The following is a 16,206-nucleotide window of genomic DNA, read 5'->3' as shown; positions in this document are numbered from 1 at the left end:
TAAGCAGTTCCATAATTGCTCATTTGTAAACTCCCAATTTAGACCAATTTGAATCCTCGTATTTTTCTTCTCATTTTAAAACCTCATATAATGATTAGCCTGTTTTATTTTTTTACAAGAATAAAGTTAACCCTAACAATTTTAACCTTTGAAAAAGTGGTTCTTCTGAAACCCGTCTATAAAATATTTATTTAACTGAATTACCCTCTTTTGTAGTGTTTATCATATTTATCAATGTTTTTGGCAGTTTTGGGGAGAAATTTGATACAACTAGATTTATTAAATTATATAATGTTCAGGTTAGACCTTTCTGCATGACTTGGTTAAACAAATTATTTTGAATTATAGCCAGAGAGAAGCAGTAATCAAACAATTTATTCCCTGTTTTAAACAACTCTATTTTGTAGAAATCTATTTGACACATGACATCATTAATTTTAATGTATTCAATTCAGAATATTCAGTATTACTTTAGAAACTCATTAGAATAATTAAAACATTTGTGAATTTTGATTTAACCTCTTTTATATTTTGCTGAAGCCCAAAACTGAAACATTTCTCAATAGATTATATTAACTCACAATTTGTAGATTAGATTCATTCCATGCATCTCCCCGTTTCTGTATTGAAACACTTAGTGTTTCGGTACAGAAACTCCTAAGAAACCCACTCAAATCATTTAGCCCCAATTTTCTTTCATTGCTAACTATAACAGTTGGATTTAATTTAAACATGGTGTTTACACCTCAGTGAAATAATTGAATAGTTGATTGAAAATATGTTCAGTAAACCCATAATTTGGTTCAGTAATTTTCTGAAGAGTAGATTTTCCTAAGATTTGAAATGGATTGAAATAAACTTAAATCAAAACTTGAGATACTAGTCCTCATATTTGTAGCCACTGTAATTTGACCCAACTAGACTATCCTCTTTTGTGTTTGAAATGTGGTTGGTTATGCTTTTGTAAATCAGGAAATTAACTATTTTTACCGTACTTTTATCCTTTTTCAATTGTTGTCATGCTGGAGGAGAAAAACACATTAGCCAGATGTTGGACAATCAGAGTTATAATCATTCAGGCAAACAAAATGTTTCTGTAACCTGCAGAGAGTTCTAACACCCTGCTGGATCGGGCCTTCACTTGTACCGTTAAACTTATCCTGGGGGTCAGATAGCAGAGGTCAGAATGCCAAGGCAGTAGACCATGAATGTGCTTCGAGCAGAAGCCGTTGGTCTTTTCTGCCATAGGAGACCCTCAGAAATGATGCCTGGGTCTCGTCCTTTAGCCAGGTGTTTCCTCAGAGATCAGATCCTGTGAGCTGCAATCCGTCCTCATGTGACAACAGGAAAAATCAATCCAACCTCACTGACCGCTGTAGAAGCTGTAAGAATCGTCCACTAGGTCTTTGCTCTCAAACAGCAGTCCAGCAGAAGATGGTACAATTCATATGTGTAGAAAGTGCAAATGTCCAAGTCAGCGCGGCTAAGAACAGGAGAGGCCTTTTATCCTCACTTCCTCGCACGGCCCTGAGCCCGCAAACCCCGGCCCCCACGGTCCCCTTCAGACCTGTTATTACGCAATAGTCAGCCACACCCCTACCTCTTCTCAGACTCCTGCTGACTGACTACTGACCAGCTCTTTGTCTAACGAGTCCGTGAAGCCTCTACCTCCTGAGTATTACCACAGCTGAGTTTATAGAGGGTATTCTGTTTAAGCTGGACACGAGAAAGATGCGTCTAGACTCTAACTACCTTCAGATCCTGAGATTATGACCTTTTACAGTTAATGGGTCAGACATCCAAATAGCCCGTGGTAGCCCGACTCCAGAAACCACCCCAGTTAACGGTAGCTCTTTCTCTATCAATAATGTGCACTTGTTACAGTCTAGATCATTTTAGAGACTCGGCACGAGTCCCAAGGTCATTATTTATCATAACTAAAGAAACGTCTGAAGCCCCCAATTCACTAGGATCATGAACATTGATTTTATGTTAACCAGAAGAATTGTTATCCCTATGACTTAATTAATTTAACTGTCCACAACATCAAGTAGACTTTAATATTTTAGCAAGCTTTAGCAGGGGAAATGACATACAGCTACTTCAATCAAAAACCAAAAGATCAAAATATAAAAGAATTTTAGAAAACACACTTCCCTCTAGTCCCTATACTGTGTCACTAAACCTTAAGAGAGGCTTTGGGATGCGGTTCCACTCTTTCTCAGATGCTGAGTTGATCTTGGCAGCAGAAAACTCTAAATTCCATGGCCAGGGACCCATCTTGCCATAGCAGAGTCATTTTTTAGAACAAATCCAAAGTTGAACTGGTGAATGTTCTTCATGAGCTCAGTTCTTTATCCATAGGTGATCTTTGTCTATCCCCCATGTCTACTGCAACATCGTTGAGATGTTTCTTGGGTTGAGAGTTAGGCAGACGTCGAATCAGAACCCCGGGTTGTGGATAAACGGATCTTGTTCCTTCCTACAGCAGCGCGAAGTCTTCACCTTCCTGTGGTTTCAAAGTATCGCCCCAGTCTTGATCCTGCATCATCTTATGGTCTTGCCTCGATCGCTGCTGGAACAAAGAACCCCGTTCTTCTCCTGCCTCTACCTTTTATACTCTCCGTATTCTAGCCTTGTGCGCCTCTGTGACTTACACAACCATCTACTTCTGCATCTTGGTTGGGCTTACACAATCTCCCATTGGACCATTACATCAGCCACTTTGGCTAACTTCCTCTTTCAACATCTGGGGCTTTCGCTTATTTCACAATCCCACTCCCTGGTTTTTCCATTCTCTCATCTTTTCTTCTCACACAGCCTCTCACATTGTTACACAGTATTAAGACATCTCATCTAACTTCATTTATGATTTCTTACATATTTCATTACATTGATTGGTGGTACATTATTAAAATGAGGATTACACTATTTTTAATCATCTCAAATCATGATACTGAGTTTCTTGTTTCTTCTGGGTTTCTATCACAACACAGATTATATAAGTTTCATTACAATAAAGGTTATATAAGTTTCAATCAGCATTAAATCATGATTCAAGATTACTTGTTGCCTCTGGGCTTCTATGATCTGTTTTCTGTGTGTCCTGGAAAGATCTCAATCAGTTCCAACCAGGTTTCACGACAGACCACAGGAAGCAGCACTGCTAGAGTAAAACACAAAGTAAATTAAGAAAATAGAAGTGTATGCCACCTTTTGCTCACATAATTATAAATTAACTGTCTTTTCTGTAGCTTGTGATGTAGATGAAGAGTTGCCTCTTTTTTTTGTTTTTTTGTTGTTCCAGCCAGGCTCAGGGTCACTGGAGTGGCTCAGATAACGTCCACTGCCTCAGTCCCTGAGCTCCAAAGAGAAGATAAAATAGAAATGTGTTAAGATGATTCACCCTCAGATGTTTCAGAATTAACCGATTGTGGAATCAACACCTCTCAAAAATTAAACTCTAAGAAATTATTAAAATGTAAACAAAATTGAGGATTTCCAGCTTCATACACTTTTCATCAATTGGTCATTCAAATGCATATGTAAAATAATTAATTAAATAGTGTCCAATTTTACACAAAAGCATCCTTGTGATAATGCCACGCTTTAAGACAACCAGTTAAATTTCCTTAATAATTTAGGTCAAAAAGAAAACTGTAATCAAATATTCTTTATTCCATTAATGAAAATATTACCATTATCCTGATATTTTTCAAAATGAGATGCATGGAAATTCATCAATCCGCAAATAAACATGGCATAGATATTGATTGAAGCTATTACATTTTAAATTACCAATTTTAATTTAGTAAGAACTTCTATATAACTCTGTATTTCAGTCATGCAGGAAGGAAAAGTATAAGAGCTCATTAAATAAACTCAATTCACCAATGTCAAATGAATAAATTCTAAAGTCTTGATTAACAAATTCATAATTAACCGTATCTATAAACCGACTAGGAATTATGGTCTATTTCTTCTTCACCCCCTGTTTATAAAATTAAAAAATTTGAAAGCAATTTTACATTTACTTTTCTCCAAAACTAAAATTTTACAGGGTGTGTTGCAAGTTTTCCAAATCATCCATCTAGAATTGAAAGACTATCAGACGTTTTAAATGTAAAGTTTTATCAGAAATGTTTTATCTTTATTAGGTTTTATCAGAAATGTTTTATGTTTATCATTTATCATTTCCCTCTTTTGTTTTCGTATGTATATAGAAAATAAACATTTCTGACAACATTTTTAATATCAGAAATATTTTTCAGAGACTCTTTTTCTGTACATTTTCTTTAAATGTCCAACTGAAACTGTACTGCAAAGGCCAAAGGTTTTATTATTTTAAGGAGTTCAGATCAGAATTTGGATTGCTTTCGTAAAAGGCCATGTCAATGTTTATTTTGAACTGACAAAAGAAAAATTGATCACATTTTTCTTTTGTGGCAGAGGAGCAAAAAATGTAGACAAAGATTATGCAGTACTGTAAGATGTCATTACGTTTCAAATCAAATGTTCTGTTGGACTTGAATTTATGTATCAATTCAATCAAAATTTAAAGCACACAAGTGTTGTGAGCCAGTTGTTGTCCAATCAGTTTGTTTTTACATAATCAATTACTATATCAATTTTAAGTTTATCATGTCCAATTTGTGCCTTTCTACCAAGACACACATGTGTCTTGGTAGAAAGCAGCAATTAGTTCAGTTAGTAAGTTAGTTAGTTATTAGAAAATAAAAACAACAATAATATTAATAAAAATGAAAATAAAATAAAACATGTCAAACTCAATGAAAACAGTCTCGTAATAAATGCTCTCTGGTTTTAAACCAAAGCTGAAATGTGATTACTCCTTTTCAAACATATTATTTCCCATTTTGACGTAAGGTAACCGAATTATCTAGATTTAGAATCATTAATTGTCTTTGAGACAAGAATATTTTGTAATCAATGTAATTGAATCTGGAGCTGTTTCATAATCACCCTTTGAATCAAACACATACTCATATTTATTTACCAATTCTGTTCCCTCTTTAGACATTTTAAGGTGACCAAGTTTCAAATGAAAAGAAATCCTGTTTTTGATAAGAGAAAAATATTGATTAGTCCATGATAAAGTTCAAGTCAGCTATGAACCTCAATTTTTCAAATTTCATTAAGTTTAAATTTAAACCCGTCTACAGCTTAGCCGAATTTCAAAAACTTCAACACATCAGATGTCACTGTATTTTGTTTATAATTTTTCCTGTTATGTAATTTCATTCATCCTTCAAACAGTTAATTTTATTACATGTGAAAATAGTGAATTGGGCCGGATTAGTTTCAATCAGTTTTCCCTCAGCAGGGTCCTGGAGGGTGCATGGCAGTTCGCCCAACCAGTCTACATGTGTTTTGTGGACTTGGAGAAGGCGTTCAACCGTGTCCCTCGTGGGCCCCTCTGGGGGGTTCTCCAGGAGAATGGAGTACCGGTCCCTTTGATACGGGCTGTCAGGTCCCTGTATGACCGGTGTCAGAGTCTGGTCCGCATTGCCGGCAGTAAGTCGGGCTCGTTTCCGGTGAGAGTTGGACTCCGCCAAGGCTGCCCTTTGTCACCGATTCTGTTCATTACGTTCATGGACAGAATTTCTAGGCGCAGCCGAGGTGTTGAGGGGATCCGTTTTGGTGGCCTTAGGATCACATCTCTGCTTTTTGCAGATGATGTGGTCCTGTTGGCTTCATCAGATCATGATCTGCAGTTCTCACTGGAGCGGTTCGCAGCCGAGTGTGAAGCGGCCGGGATGAGGCTCAGTGCCTCCAAATCCGAGGCCATGGTCTAGAGCCGGAAAAGGGTAGAGTGTCTTCTCCGGGTCAGGGGGGTCGTCCTGCCTCAAGTGGAGGAGTTTAAGTATCTGGGGATCTTGTTCACCAATGAGGGAAGAAGGGAGCGGGAGATCGACAGGCGGATTGGGGCAGCGTCTGCCGTGAAGCGGGCGCTGTACCGGTCCGTCGTGGTGAAGAGAGAGCTGAGTCAAAAAGCGAAGGTCTCGATTTACCGGTCGATCTACGTTCCCACCCTCATCCATGGTCATGAGCTTTGGGTCATGACCGAAAGAACGAGATCACGGGTACAAGCGGCCGAAATGGGTTTCCTCCGCAGGGTGGCTGGGCTCTCCCTTAGAGAGAGAAGCTCGGTCATCCGGGAGGAACTCAGAGTAGAGCCGCTGCTCCTCCACGTCGAGAGGAGCCAGTTGAGGTGGCTCAGGCATCTGATCAGGATGCCTCCTGGACGCCTCCTTGGTGAGGTGTTCCGGGCACGTCCCACCGGGAGGAGGCCTCGGGGAAGACCCAGGACACGCTGGAGGGACTATGTCTCTCGGCTGGCCTGGGAACGCCTTGGGATTCCCCCGGAGGAGCTGGAAGAAGTGGCTGGGGAGAGGGAAGTCTGGACCTCCCTTCTGAAGCTGCTGCCCCCGCGACCCGACCCCGGATAAGCGGAAGAAAATGGATGGATGGAGAATGTGCTTTTTGCTGTATGTGTGATCAAAACTGCGTTATTATGCAGTATTCATAAATAAATAATAACTGAGAATGAGAGTAATTGAGGGCAGACAGATAAGCTAACCAGTTATCTACTGAAGTCTTGTCCAGTCTAACCCAGTTGATTCTAAACCAATGACTCAAATCTGATTTTCCACCTATTTTTGTTCTCTTAAACTAGCACTCAGAAAAAGTCAGACCCCTTTACAGGGACCCAGGCCCCCCAATGAATGATCATTTTTTACCTCTGGACGTGTTGGCTCTCTCAGGGTATCCTGGCTTCCTCCCACTGTCCAAAAGCCTGCCAGATTGATTGGCTACTTTAAAATTTCCATTTGGTGTGAGTGTGCGCATGCATGGTTATGCGTCTCTGTGTTGTAAAATAAATATTTAACAAATGTAAGAACTACTTTTGTTGTAAACCCATCACTGAATGTATATATCCTCTAATTTGCTTAATTTATGGCAATAATATATTGTTAGGTAACAGTAACTAAATTACTGATATTTTATTACATTTGTTATTATTATTGTCATTATCATTAATAATAATACTTTCATTGTACACAACATATGAGAAAAATACTTCCAGTATAAAACATACACTCTGCAAACACTTACATTCATGTTGACAACCCCCAAGACCGAGGGGCTAAAAAGCTCTGTAATATATTAGAGAGTTTTGGTTTAACACAACATGTCAAACAAGCAACACACACACAGGGACACACACTGGACCTGGTTATCAGTAAGGGTGTGAATATTTACAATGTCTCTGTAACTGATGTCGCCTGTCGAATCATTTTGCTGTTTCCTTTGTCAGTTCTTTATCCGTTAACCCACTTGGACAAACAGCTACTGTCACAAAACGTACTTTCACAGAAAACACAGCAGAAACATTTAATCAAATCTACTCTTCTTCCTCACTCTTAAGTTATAGTGTCATAGATAAGTTGGTGGATGATTTTCAGTGCAAACTTTCAGATATCATTGATTACATTGCCCCATTAAAGTGAAGGTTGTGTCTGGTAGGAAGAAATCTCCATGGAGAAATGCACTAGTAGTTCAATCTGCAAGACAACTCTGCCGTAGGGCCGAACGGAAATGGTGTAAAGGTCAACTGCACGTTTATTATGACATCTACAAGGAAAGACTACGTAACTATCACACAACACTAAAACATGCCAGAGAGGCTTTCTTTGCAGATGTCATAAACAAAACCTTTAACAATGCTCGAGCTTTATTTGCTACTGTTGACAGGCTCACAAACCCTCCTATGACGTTACCACCTGAACTTCAATCTATTGCCGCCTGCAACAAGTTTTCAAGTTTCTTTTTAGAGAAAATTCAAAAGATCAGAGGATTAATTTGCACATCCACTCCAAAGACAGTACTAATGCTGGGCCCAAACAAAACAACTGCAGGAAAAATGACCCAAATTCAACTACTTAATTATAAAACCCTAGAAGAAATTATAAGTCAATTAAGCTCTGGTTCCTGCTGTCTGGATGTCCTACCCACACATTTCTTTAAGAAAGTCCTGCCTGTTGTTGCTAATGATCTGATCCAAATAGTAACTCATCGCTCTCATCAGGTGTTTTTTTCCCCCAGGCTTTGAAAACAGCAACTATCAAACCACTGATAAAAAAGAACAATCTGGACAAATCACTACTGCAGAATTACAGGCCGACCTCTGACCTCTGACCTCCCATTCATCAGCAAAATTATTGAAAAAGTTGTTTTTAAACAATTAAATAACTTCCTAACAATAATGAATCACTTTGACTCCTTCCAGTCTGGTTTTCGTGCTCACCACAGCACAGAGACGGCCTAGTCAAAGTGTTCAATGACATCCATATAAATACAGACTGTGGGAGAACCACAGTGCTGGTTCTGTTGGACTTCAGTGCAGCATTTGACACTGTTGACCACAACATTTTACTGAATCGACTGGAGAGTTGGGTCGGACTCTCCGGTCCAGTGCTCAACTGGTTTGAATCTTACATAAAGAACAGGAATTTCTTTGTTTCAATCGGAAACTTCTCATCAGAGAGGTCAAAGGTCACATGTTGGGTACCCTAAGGTTCAATCCTAGGACCCCTTCTTTTCAATATTTATATGCTCCCACTGGCTCAGGTTACAACAGGAAATAAGATCAGCTACCATAACTATGCGGATGATACACAGCTCTACATCACAATGTCACCAGGTGACTCTGAACCCATCCAATCACTGAATAGATTTTTAGAACAGATCAATGTGTGGATGTGCCAAAACTTTCTCCAGCTGAATAGAAACAAAACTGAAGTTATTATCTTTGGACCTAAAGAGGAGTGAACTAGAATCAATGCACAGCTTCAGTTATTACAACTGAAAACCAGCGATCAGCCTGAAACCTGGGAGTAGTGATTAACTCTGACCTGAACCTTCAGAGCCACATTAAGACAGTCACAAAGTCGGCCTTCTATCACCTGAAGAACATCTCCAGGATTAGAGGACTCATGACTCAGCGCGATCTAGAGAAACTCATCCAGGCGTTTATCTTTAGCCGCATTGATTACTGCAACAGCGTCTTCACAGGTCTGACTAATGAATCAATCAAACAGCTGCAGCTGATCCAGAAGCTGCTGCTCGGGTTCTCACTAAAACCAGGTCTTCTAGTTCTGGTTCTGCTCTGCATCCCCAGAACCAGAACCAGAACCAAACAAGGAGAAGCAGCATTCAGCTTCTATGCACCACAAATTTGGAACAAACTTCCAGAAAACTGTAAAACAGCTGAAACACAGAGAGCCTTTGAATCTCGACTTGAAAACCACCTGTTTAGAGTTGCTTATGGCTAAATTAGGGTTAGAGTGCAGGTTTTGATGTCTTCCATGTCTTTATGTCTTTAATGTTTTTAATTTCTTCTTCTTTCTTTTTGACGTTTTAATGATGTAATGTTTTTTGTTTTTTATTTTTTATTTTTTAATCTCTCTCTTTCTCACTGATTATTTTTGTTTTTATTTTAATTATGTAAAGCACTTTGAAATGCCTTGCTGCTGAAATGTGCTATACAAATAACATTTGATTGATTTGATTGATTATGTAATTTCTTATGAATAAGCAATTATGAATTTCTTTTTGCTATAGATCTCAACTCTTCAGAGACAGATCCACTCTCAGGAGTCAGATTTGCAAAATCAGGAGGAAGAGCTTAGCCGAGCAAAGGCTGACTTGGACCATCTACACCAGGAGGAGAGACAACTGGAACAGAGCCTGGTTACTGGCAAGATTCAACTGGAAACCATCATCATTTCACTGAAGTCAACTCAGGACGAAATCAACCAAGTAGGAGTCATTCTCTGTTTTCTGTTTTGATTAATTATTTTTATTGTTACTAAAATAGAAAATATTGAAAACATTTTTACCATAGAGACGTGTTAAACTAAGGTGTGTCCTCTCATTAGCATTACAGGTATCTTCAAGCTGAAAATCAGCTAGTTTGACTGAGTCAGCATAGTGACGCTACATTAAGCACAGTGACATAATGTCACTGTGCTTTTTGGCGTTTAAAAATAACAACACAAAACAGTTTAAGAACACCTCCACACAAGACCTCATTTATTTATTTTACAATTTTGTTATTGATTCTTTTTTAAACAGCAGCTGATTAAACTGAATGTTACAACCTTTACATGATTATATGAGTTGTTTTACCAAGAAATTGATCAGAAGCGCCGTGAAAATGTTCAGATCCGCCAGATCTGCCTCTCTGACTGCAATTCGCGCTCCTGGCACAGGGGGAAAAAATTTTCACAGGGGAACAGAATTTCGCACAAGACCGGTCTTGTGCGAAATTCTGTTCCCCTGTGAAAACTGACCATTTTCACGGTGCTTCTGATCGATTTCTTGGAAAAACAACTCATATAATCATGTAAAGGTTGTTTAATCGGCAGCTAACACAATTCTAAAGTAAATAAATAAACAAGGTCTTGTGTGAAGGTCTTCTTACACTGTTTTGTGTTGTTATTTTAAACGCCAAGAGAATCAGTATTTTTCCAACTTTTGTCACTCAAGCCTGACAAAAGTCAGTCACCAAACACGGGTTTCCAAGACGTTGTAAGTATTTATAATTTTTCATTCCTGATATAAGTGATATAAGAAGCTGGCTGATAGCAGGTCACCAAAAATTAAGACTTCCTGAAAAGAAGTCTTAATTTTCAGGAATTAGACTTTTGTAGGCCTTTTTTGTAGGCCTTTTTTTGTAAGTCAAAAAAGGCCTACAAAAAGCCTTTTTTGTAGGCCTTTTTTTGTAAGTCAAAAAGGCCTACAAAAAGGCTTTTTGTAGGCCTTTTTTTGTAAGTCAAAAAAGGCCTACAAAAGCCTTTTTTGTAGGCCTTTTTTTGTAAGTCAAAAAAGGCCTACAAAAAGCCTTTTTTGTAGGCTTTCTGGTAAATCCCATTCTAATGTCAAATCTGACAGATTACTGGATTAAGGAAATTTCTAGTTTACCACATGCTATCACATGTATCAATATTTGAGAATTTGGAAACAATTGCTCTTTATTTCCCAGATTTATGGGGAGAGGAGAGAATAGATATTTCATCTGCCTGAAATAATCTGTTCCCCCCATAACATGGGAACAAATTAATTTACCAACAAGACTTGCTGATAAATTAATTTGTTCTCAAGTTATATGGGGGGAATGAATTATTTCGGGGAGATAAAATATATGGGTCTCCCTCATAACTCTGGCAAAAATTGAGCAAATGTTTTCAAACTTGCAGTATTTTTTGTTAATGAAGAGAGGAATAAACACAGTTAAAGACTTGGTAGTAAATTAATTTATTCCCATGTTATGAAGGGGAACAGACTTTTTTATCCAGCTAAAATATTTGGTTCCCCCCTCATAACTTTGTCAAATGAAGAGCAAAGTTTTCAAACTTACAAGATTTATTGTTAATGATGAAGGGAATAAACACAGTTAAAGACTTGCTGGTAAATTAATTTGTTCCTGTGAAATGGAGAGGAAACAGATTATTTCAGGCAGCTAAAATATTTGGTTTTCTCCCTAATAACTCTGGGAAAAAAATGAGCTGATGTTATAAAAATCACAGGATGTGTTGTTGATGATGAGAGGAATAAACACAATTGCAGAGTTTGTGAAAAAATAATTAACTAGAAATTTCTCTTATCCAGTAATCTGTCATATTTAACGTTAGAAGGGTATTTTCCAGAAAGCCTATTCTCATCTTTTCAGGAAGTCTAATCTGCGTGCCCTGCTACCAGCCAGCTTCCCTCCTATTATATTAGCAATGAAAAATTATAAATACATACAATGTGTTGGAAAACTGTGTGTGGTGACTTTTTTGTCAGGCTTGAGTGACAAAAGTAGGAACAAGACCGATTCTTTTGGACATCAAAAACAACACAGAACAGTGTAAGAAGACCTCCACACAAGTGGAGGTCTTCTTCTTATTTATTTATTTATTTTACAAATTTCTTATTGCTTCTTTTTTAAACAAACGCTGCCCATTAAACTGAAAGTTTACAACCTTGACATGGTTATACGAGTTGTTTTACCGAGCAATCGATCAGCAGCGCAGTAAAATGAACGAATCCGTCTCTCTGGCTGCAATGAACGCTCGAGAGTCCAGACCTTCAGAGGCCTCCACTAAAGCCTGAATTGTAACAGCAACCATAGCTCTATTACAATTTTCAGTTTCTAAAGGTCCCAAAAATTGAAAAAAAATCACTGTGAACATAATGCATTCCTGGGTGATAAAAAATAATTTTATTGCATAGATGAGTTTTATTGTTTTGGTTATAAAAAAATTAAGAAGATCATTAAAAAGAAATGCTACTCTTATTCTTTTGTATTTTTCTTGAGCTACTTAAATTTTCACATCTAGTAATTTATGGATGCATGAACACCTGAAAACATTTACTCTTCTTGGCTGCACAAAGAAAGCCATTCAGAAAACATGGGTGTGAAAGAGACGGAAGGTTTTGTATCAATATATGTTTTTGTATTCTGCAGGCTCGCGGGAAGTTATCCCAGATTCAGGACTGTCAGCAGGAGATGTCTAAAGGAATAGAGCAGTTCAGCAGCACCTTAAATGGTACCAATGGAGGCAGTATGACAAACCTGGCCGACATGAGCGAAGGCATCAATGACAAAGAGAGCGGAGGCTTTTCAGCTGCAGAGAAGGGAAGACAGGTCAGGAAATGTATACATTCCATTGTAGACCCTATTTTAATAAAATTATGTATTACAAAAATTTAGGATGTAATAATTTCTGACTAGGATTCCTTATTCCAGTGGTTTCCAAACATTTCTGGACCCCCCTATGGATTACAAATAGCTGTCTAGTTGAACGACTTGTGCAAGCGGGGCGGGGGGAATCGACTTTTTTGGGGGGCAAAATGAATGTACGTAGCTGAACATAGACAACATCAGTAGCCTACAGGCTACTTGTTAAGCTTAAGGTGATGTTTTGATATTGGCTAGTCATCTTTTAGCTAACTTTACCTTCATCCATCAGCATTACTCAGCGGTCTGTTAGTTTGGGGGAAAAACTGTGAAAAGTTCTTTGCGTTTTGCTGGTTTGCTGCCATGATTCTAACACACACCTGTGCAGCTCCAGCAGCAGCAGCAGGTCTCCTTCACTGCCGCACAGGTTACCACATGTTAACAACAGATTAAACAGTTTTAACTGCTGATAAAAGTGACAGAGGACATAGATATGGGAAGTGCAGAAGCCCCTACTGTATCAAATTGACATAGGAATAACAGAGAGTTGGCCATTGTAAGGTAAAAACTCAGCGCATACAGTGTTCAGGTTTGGTTTTTTTTCATCCAGACAGCTTCCCGCGCCCCCCCCTGCAATGGCACGGCGCCACCCCAGGGGGCGCGCCCCACAGTTTGGGAACCTCTGCCTTATTCTTTCATTCCTTTTTATCAGGTCTTTAACTCATGTGTTTTTAAATGTTTGAAAAAAATTTATTTCTTTTTTTCCTCACTGCAGAAAGGTTTTTCATAGTTATACTTTTTTCATTCATCCATATTTCTCTGTACTGACAGAAATATGGCTGTTGAAAATTGTTAAAATATTTTTTAAAGACTTGCAGGAACTTAGGGTATTTCTTAATGTAATGTTGTGAAATGGATAACATAAATACACTGGTATAGTTTTGTTCCATGGCTTGTCTATTGTATTCCAGGATTGAAGGATGTTTTTATTGTCATACCTGTTCACTTTTGCTTGTTAGTGGTATGAAATTTGGACTCAGGTCCCACTTTAAGAAACCTAATAAATAAATACAACTAAATAGGTCTGTACTCCGGTTGCCTCCTACAGTCCAAAAACATCACTGTCAGGTTAATTGGCCTCTCCAAATTGCCCCTAGGTGTGAGTGTGTGTGTGCATGGTTGTGTGTCCTGTGTGTCTCTGTGTTACCCTGCGACAGACTGGCGACCTGTCCAGGGTGACCCCGCCTATTGCCCGGAATGTTAGCTGGAGATGGGCACCAGCACCCCTCCCTACCCCACTAAGGGACAAGGGTGTCAAGAAAATGGATGGATGGATGAAAATAGGTCTGCACAGGAACACAGTTGATAGCATAGTTGTCTTGCAGCAAGAAGGTCCTGGGTTTGAATCCCAGCCAAGAGTCTTTGTGCATGGAGTTTGCATGTTCTCCATGTGTCTACATGGATTCTCTCTGGGTACTCCTGCTCTGGCTTCCTCCCACAGTCCAAAACATGATTGCCAGGTGCATTGATCTCACTACATTTAGGTTGGTGATTGACTCTTTGAGGAGAATGGTGTGAGTGTGTGTGCATGATTGTCTTTTCATTCTCTGTGTTTCCCTCTGATGAACTGGTGACCAGGGTGTACTCTGCCTCTTGCCCGTTGACCAGCAACCCTCACAAACCCACCAGGGATAAATGTGTCAGATAATGGATGGATGGATATAAATAAATAATAGAGAACAGATATAAAGTATAACATATATATTTGTACATGTAGTACAAATATATAATCTATGTACCTTTTATGACCAGGTGCTGGTCATAAAAGTAGAATATCATGAAAAAGTTGATTTATGTAAGCAATTCCAGTCAAAAAGTGAAACTTGTTTTTTTTAATTAATTACACACAGACTGATATATTTCAATAGTTTATTTCTTGTAATGTTGATGATTATAACTCACAACTAAAGAGTTATAGTCATTAATAATCACAAGTCTAGCCCAGTGTTTCTCAACCTTTTTCAGCCCAGCGCCCCCCCAGCCTTTATCCAGGTCCCTCTCTGCCCCCCAACAAAGAATTTGTAGGCTACTTTGCACTGACTATTATTTTATCATTAATATTACTATCACTATTGTAGATGTTTTGATTTTTATGCTTGTTTCTGTATTTATCATCAAAAATTATTTCCTAGAGAATAAAAAAGTCATGGGAATAGAAATTATTTTCACAGGCGTCTATGAAAAATGCAACAAACATTCAAGTTAAAATCTGTAGGTCTAACAGCAGCCAATCAGAGTGGAAAAAATATTCTTGTTCTTTGCCATTTTCTAGTTGTTAAATATTCCACAAAATGACCAGATAAAAGATGAACAACATGCCAGTTTAAACTTTGAACTATTTGCAAAACGACTGAGCTCTGCAACATTAAAACATGGATAGAACTGTAACTACATTAATCATAGCTCTTCTTCTCTTCAGTGTTTGTCAGTTTCTGGTGGTGCAGCTCTGTGCTGCCTTCAGGAGAATGGGACATCAGAGCATCATCCATAAAACTTCACCCTCATGGCATTTATTGTGCAAACCAGAGCTTTCAGTGGAAAAACAAAAGTTCCAGGTCCTTTTAATGCCAAACAAATATGAGACAGAAACATGGATTATATCTTTATATAGACCTGTCTATTGATTATAGATTAATAGTTTTACTGGACAGAAATTACAAAGAACAAACCTGGTTCTTAATCAAATCCTAATGAGTCAAATTGAAAGTGTCATGGAGTCATCAGCCTCATGACATTAACACTGACATGAAAAATAATATTGAAGAAATTAATATATCAAATCTAATTAAAAACATAAATAAGTGATCAGTTCTTTACTGTTATGGTCAGTAAGATATATTTATTCTCAGTACTAGATATGGTCTCAACAAACCCATGACACTTCAACAATATTATTTTACCTTTTATGTGGAAATAGTGTCTGTTTATTCTTGCCATACAGTCTCTGTATTAATTATTGCTCTAAAGGTCTTGCCATACCAGTTTATTCCTCTGTATTTACTTTAGTTTCTTAGTTTATTCTTGCATTTTGTTCTTCATTCATTTTCATTTAGTTTCCTTTGATTAGTTTTATCCTCTCTTGGTTTATTGCTATGTCCACTTTAGTTTCTTTCCTGTTGCTACATTTATTTTATCATTTATCCATTATAAGACAAATAATATAAGACGAATAATCTTCACTCATCACCTGCTGTGCCGCCTAATCGTCATGTGTTTCACATCATGTGTTGATTTTTTCACTGTTCAGCGTCGGATTCTCTGTTTTTATGCCATAATTCACATCTAGTTCGTCGCTCCGTTTTATGTCCCGCTTCTCCAGTTTCAGAGTTTTGCGCAATGTGCGCGTCTTTTTTTTTAACCCCTAACGTGCAGGGCGGTCGGGAAGCGTATCGATGGGG

The 16,206-nt window shown here is 38.1% G+C and overlaps 1 protein-coding gene across 13 annotated transcripts in view; it reads left to right on the top strand.

Moving 5' to 3' along the window:
* LOC103464192 (epidermal growth factor receptor substrate 15-like 1) overlaps nucleotides 1–16,206 on the top strand; it is a 202,366-nt gene that overhangs the window by 108,157 nt on the left and 78,003 nt on the right. For all 13 annotated transcript variants that reach the window (XR_533610.3, XR_533611.2, XM_081606682.1 and 10 more), the window contains 2 exons: nucleotides 9,646–9,843; nucleotides 12,536–12,715. Coding sequence is in view for 11 of the 13 variants with exons in the window: in XM_081606682.1 (XP_081462808.1) it covers nucleotides 9,646–9,843; nucleotides 12,536–12,715 (378 nt within the window). In the remaining 2 variants the exon portion in view is untranslated. The remainder of the gene's footprint in view (nucleotides 1–9,645; nucleotides 9,844–12,535; nucleotides 12,716–16,206) is intronic.

This window comes from Poecilia reticulata, chromosome 4, assembly GCF_904066995.2.
Source record: "Poecilia reticulata chromosome 4, P_reticulata-male-v2, whole genome shotgun sequence".
NCBI classification, from domain to species: Eukaryota; Metazoa; Chordata; class Actinopteri; order Cyprinodontiformes; family Poeciliidae; genus Poecilia; species Poecilia reticulata.
This window is presented reverse-complemented; position numbering and strand designations above follow the sequence as displayed.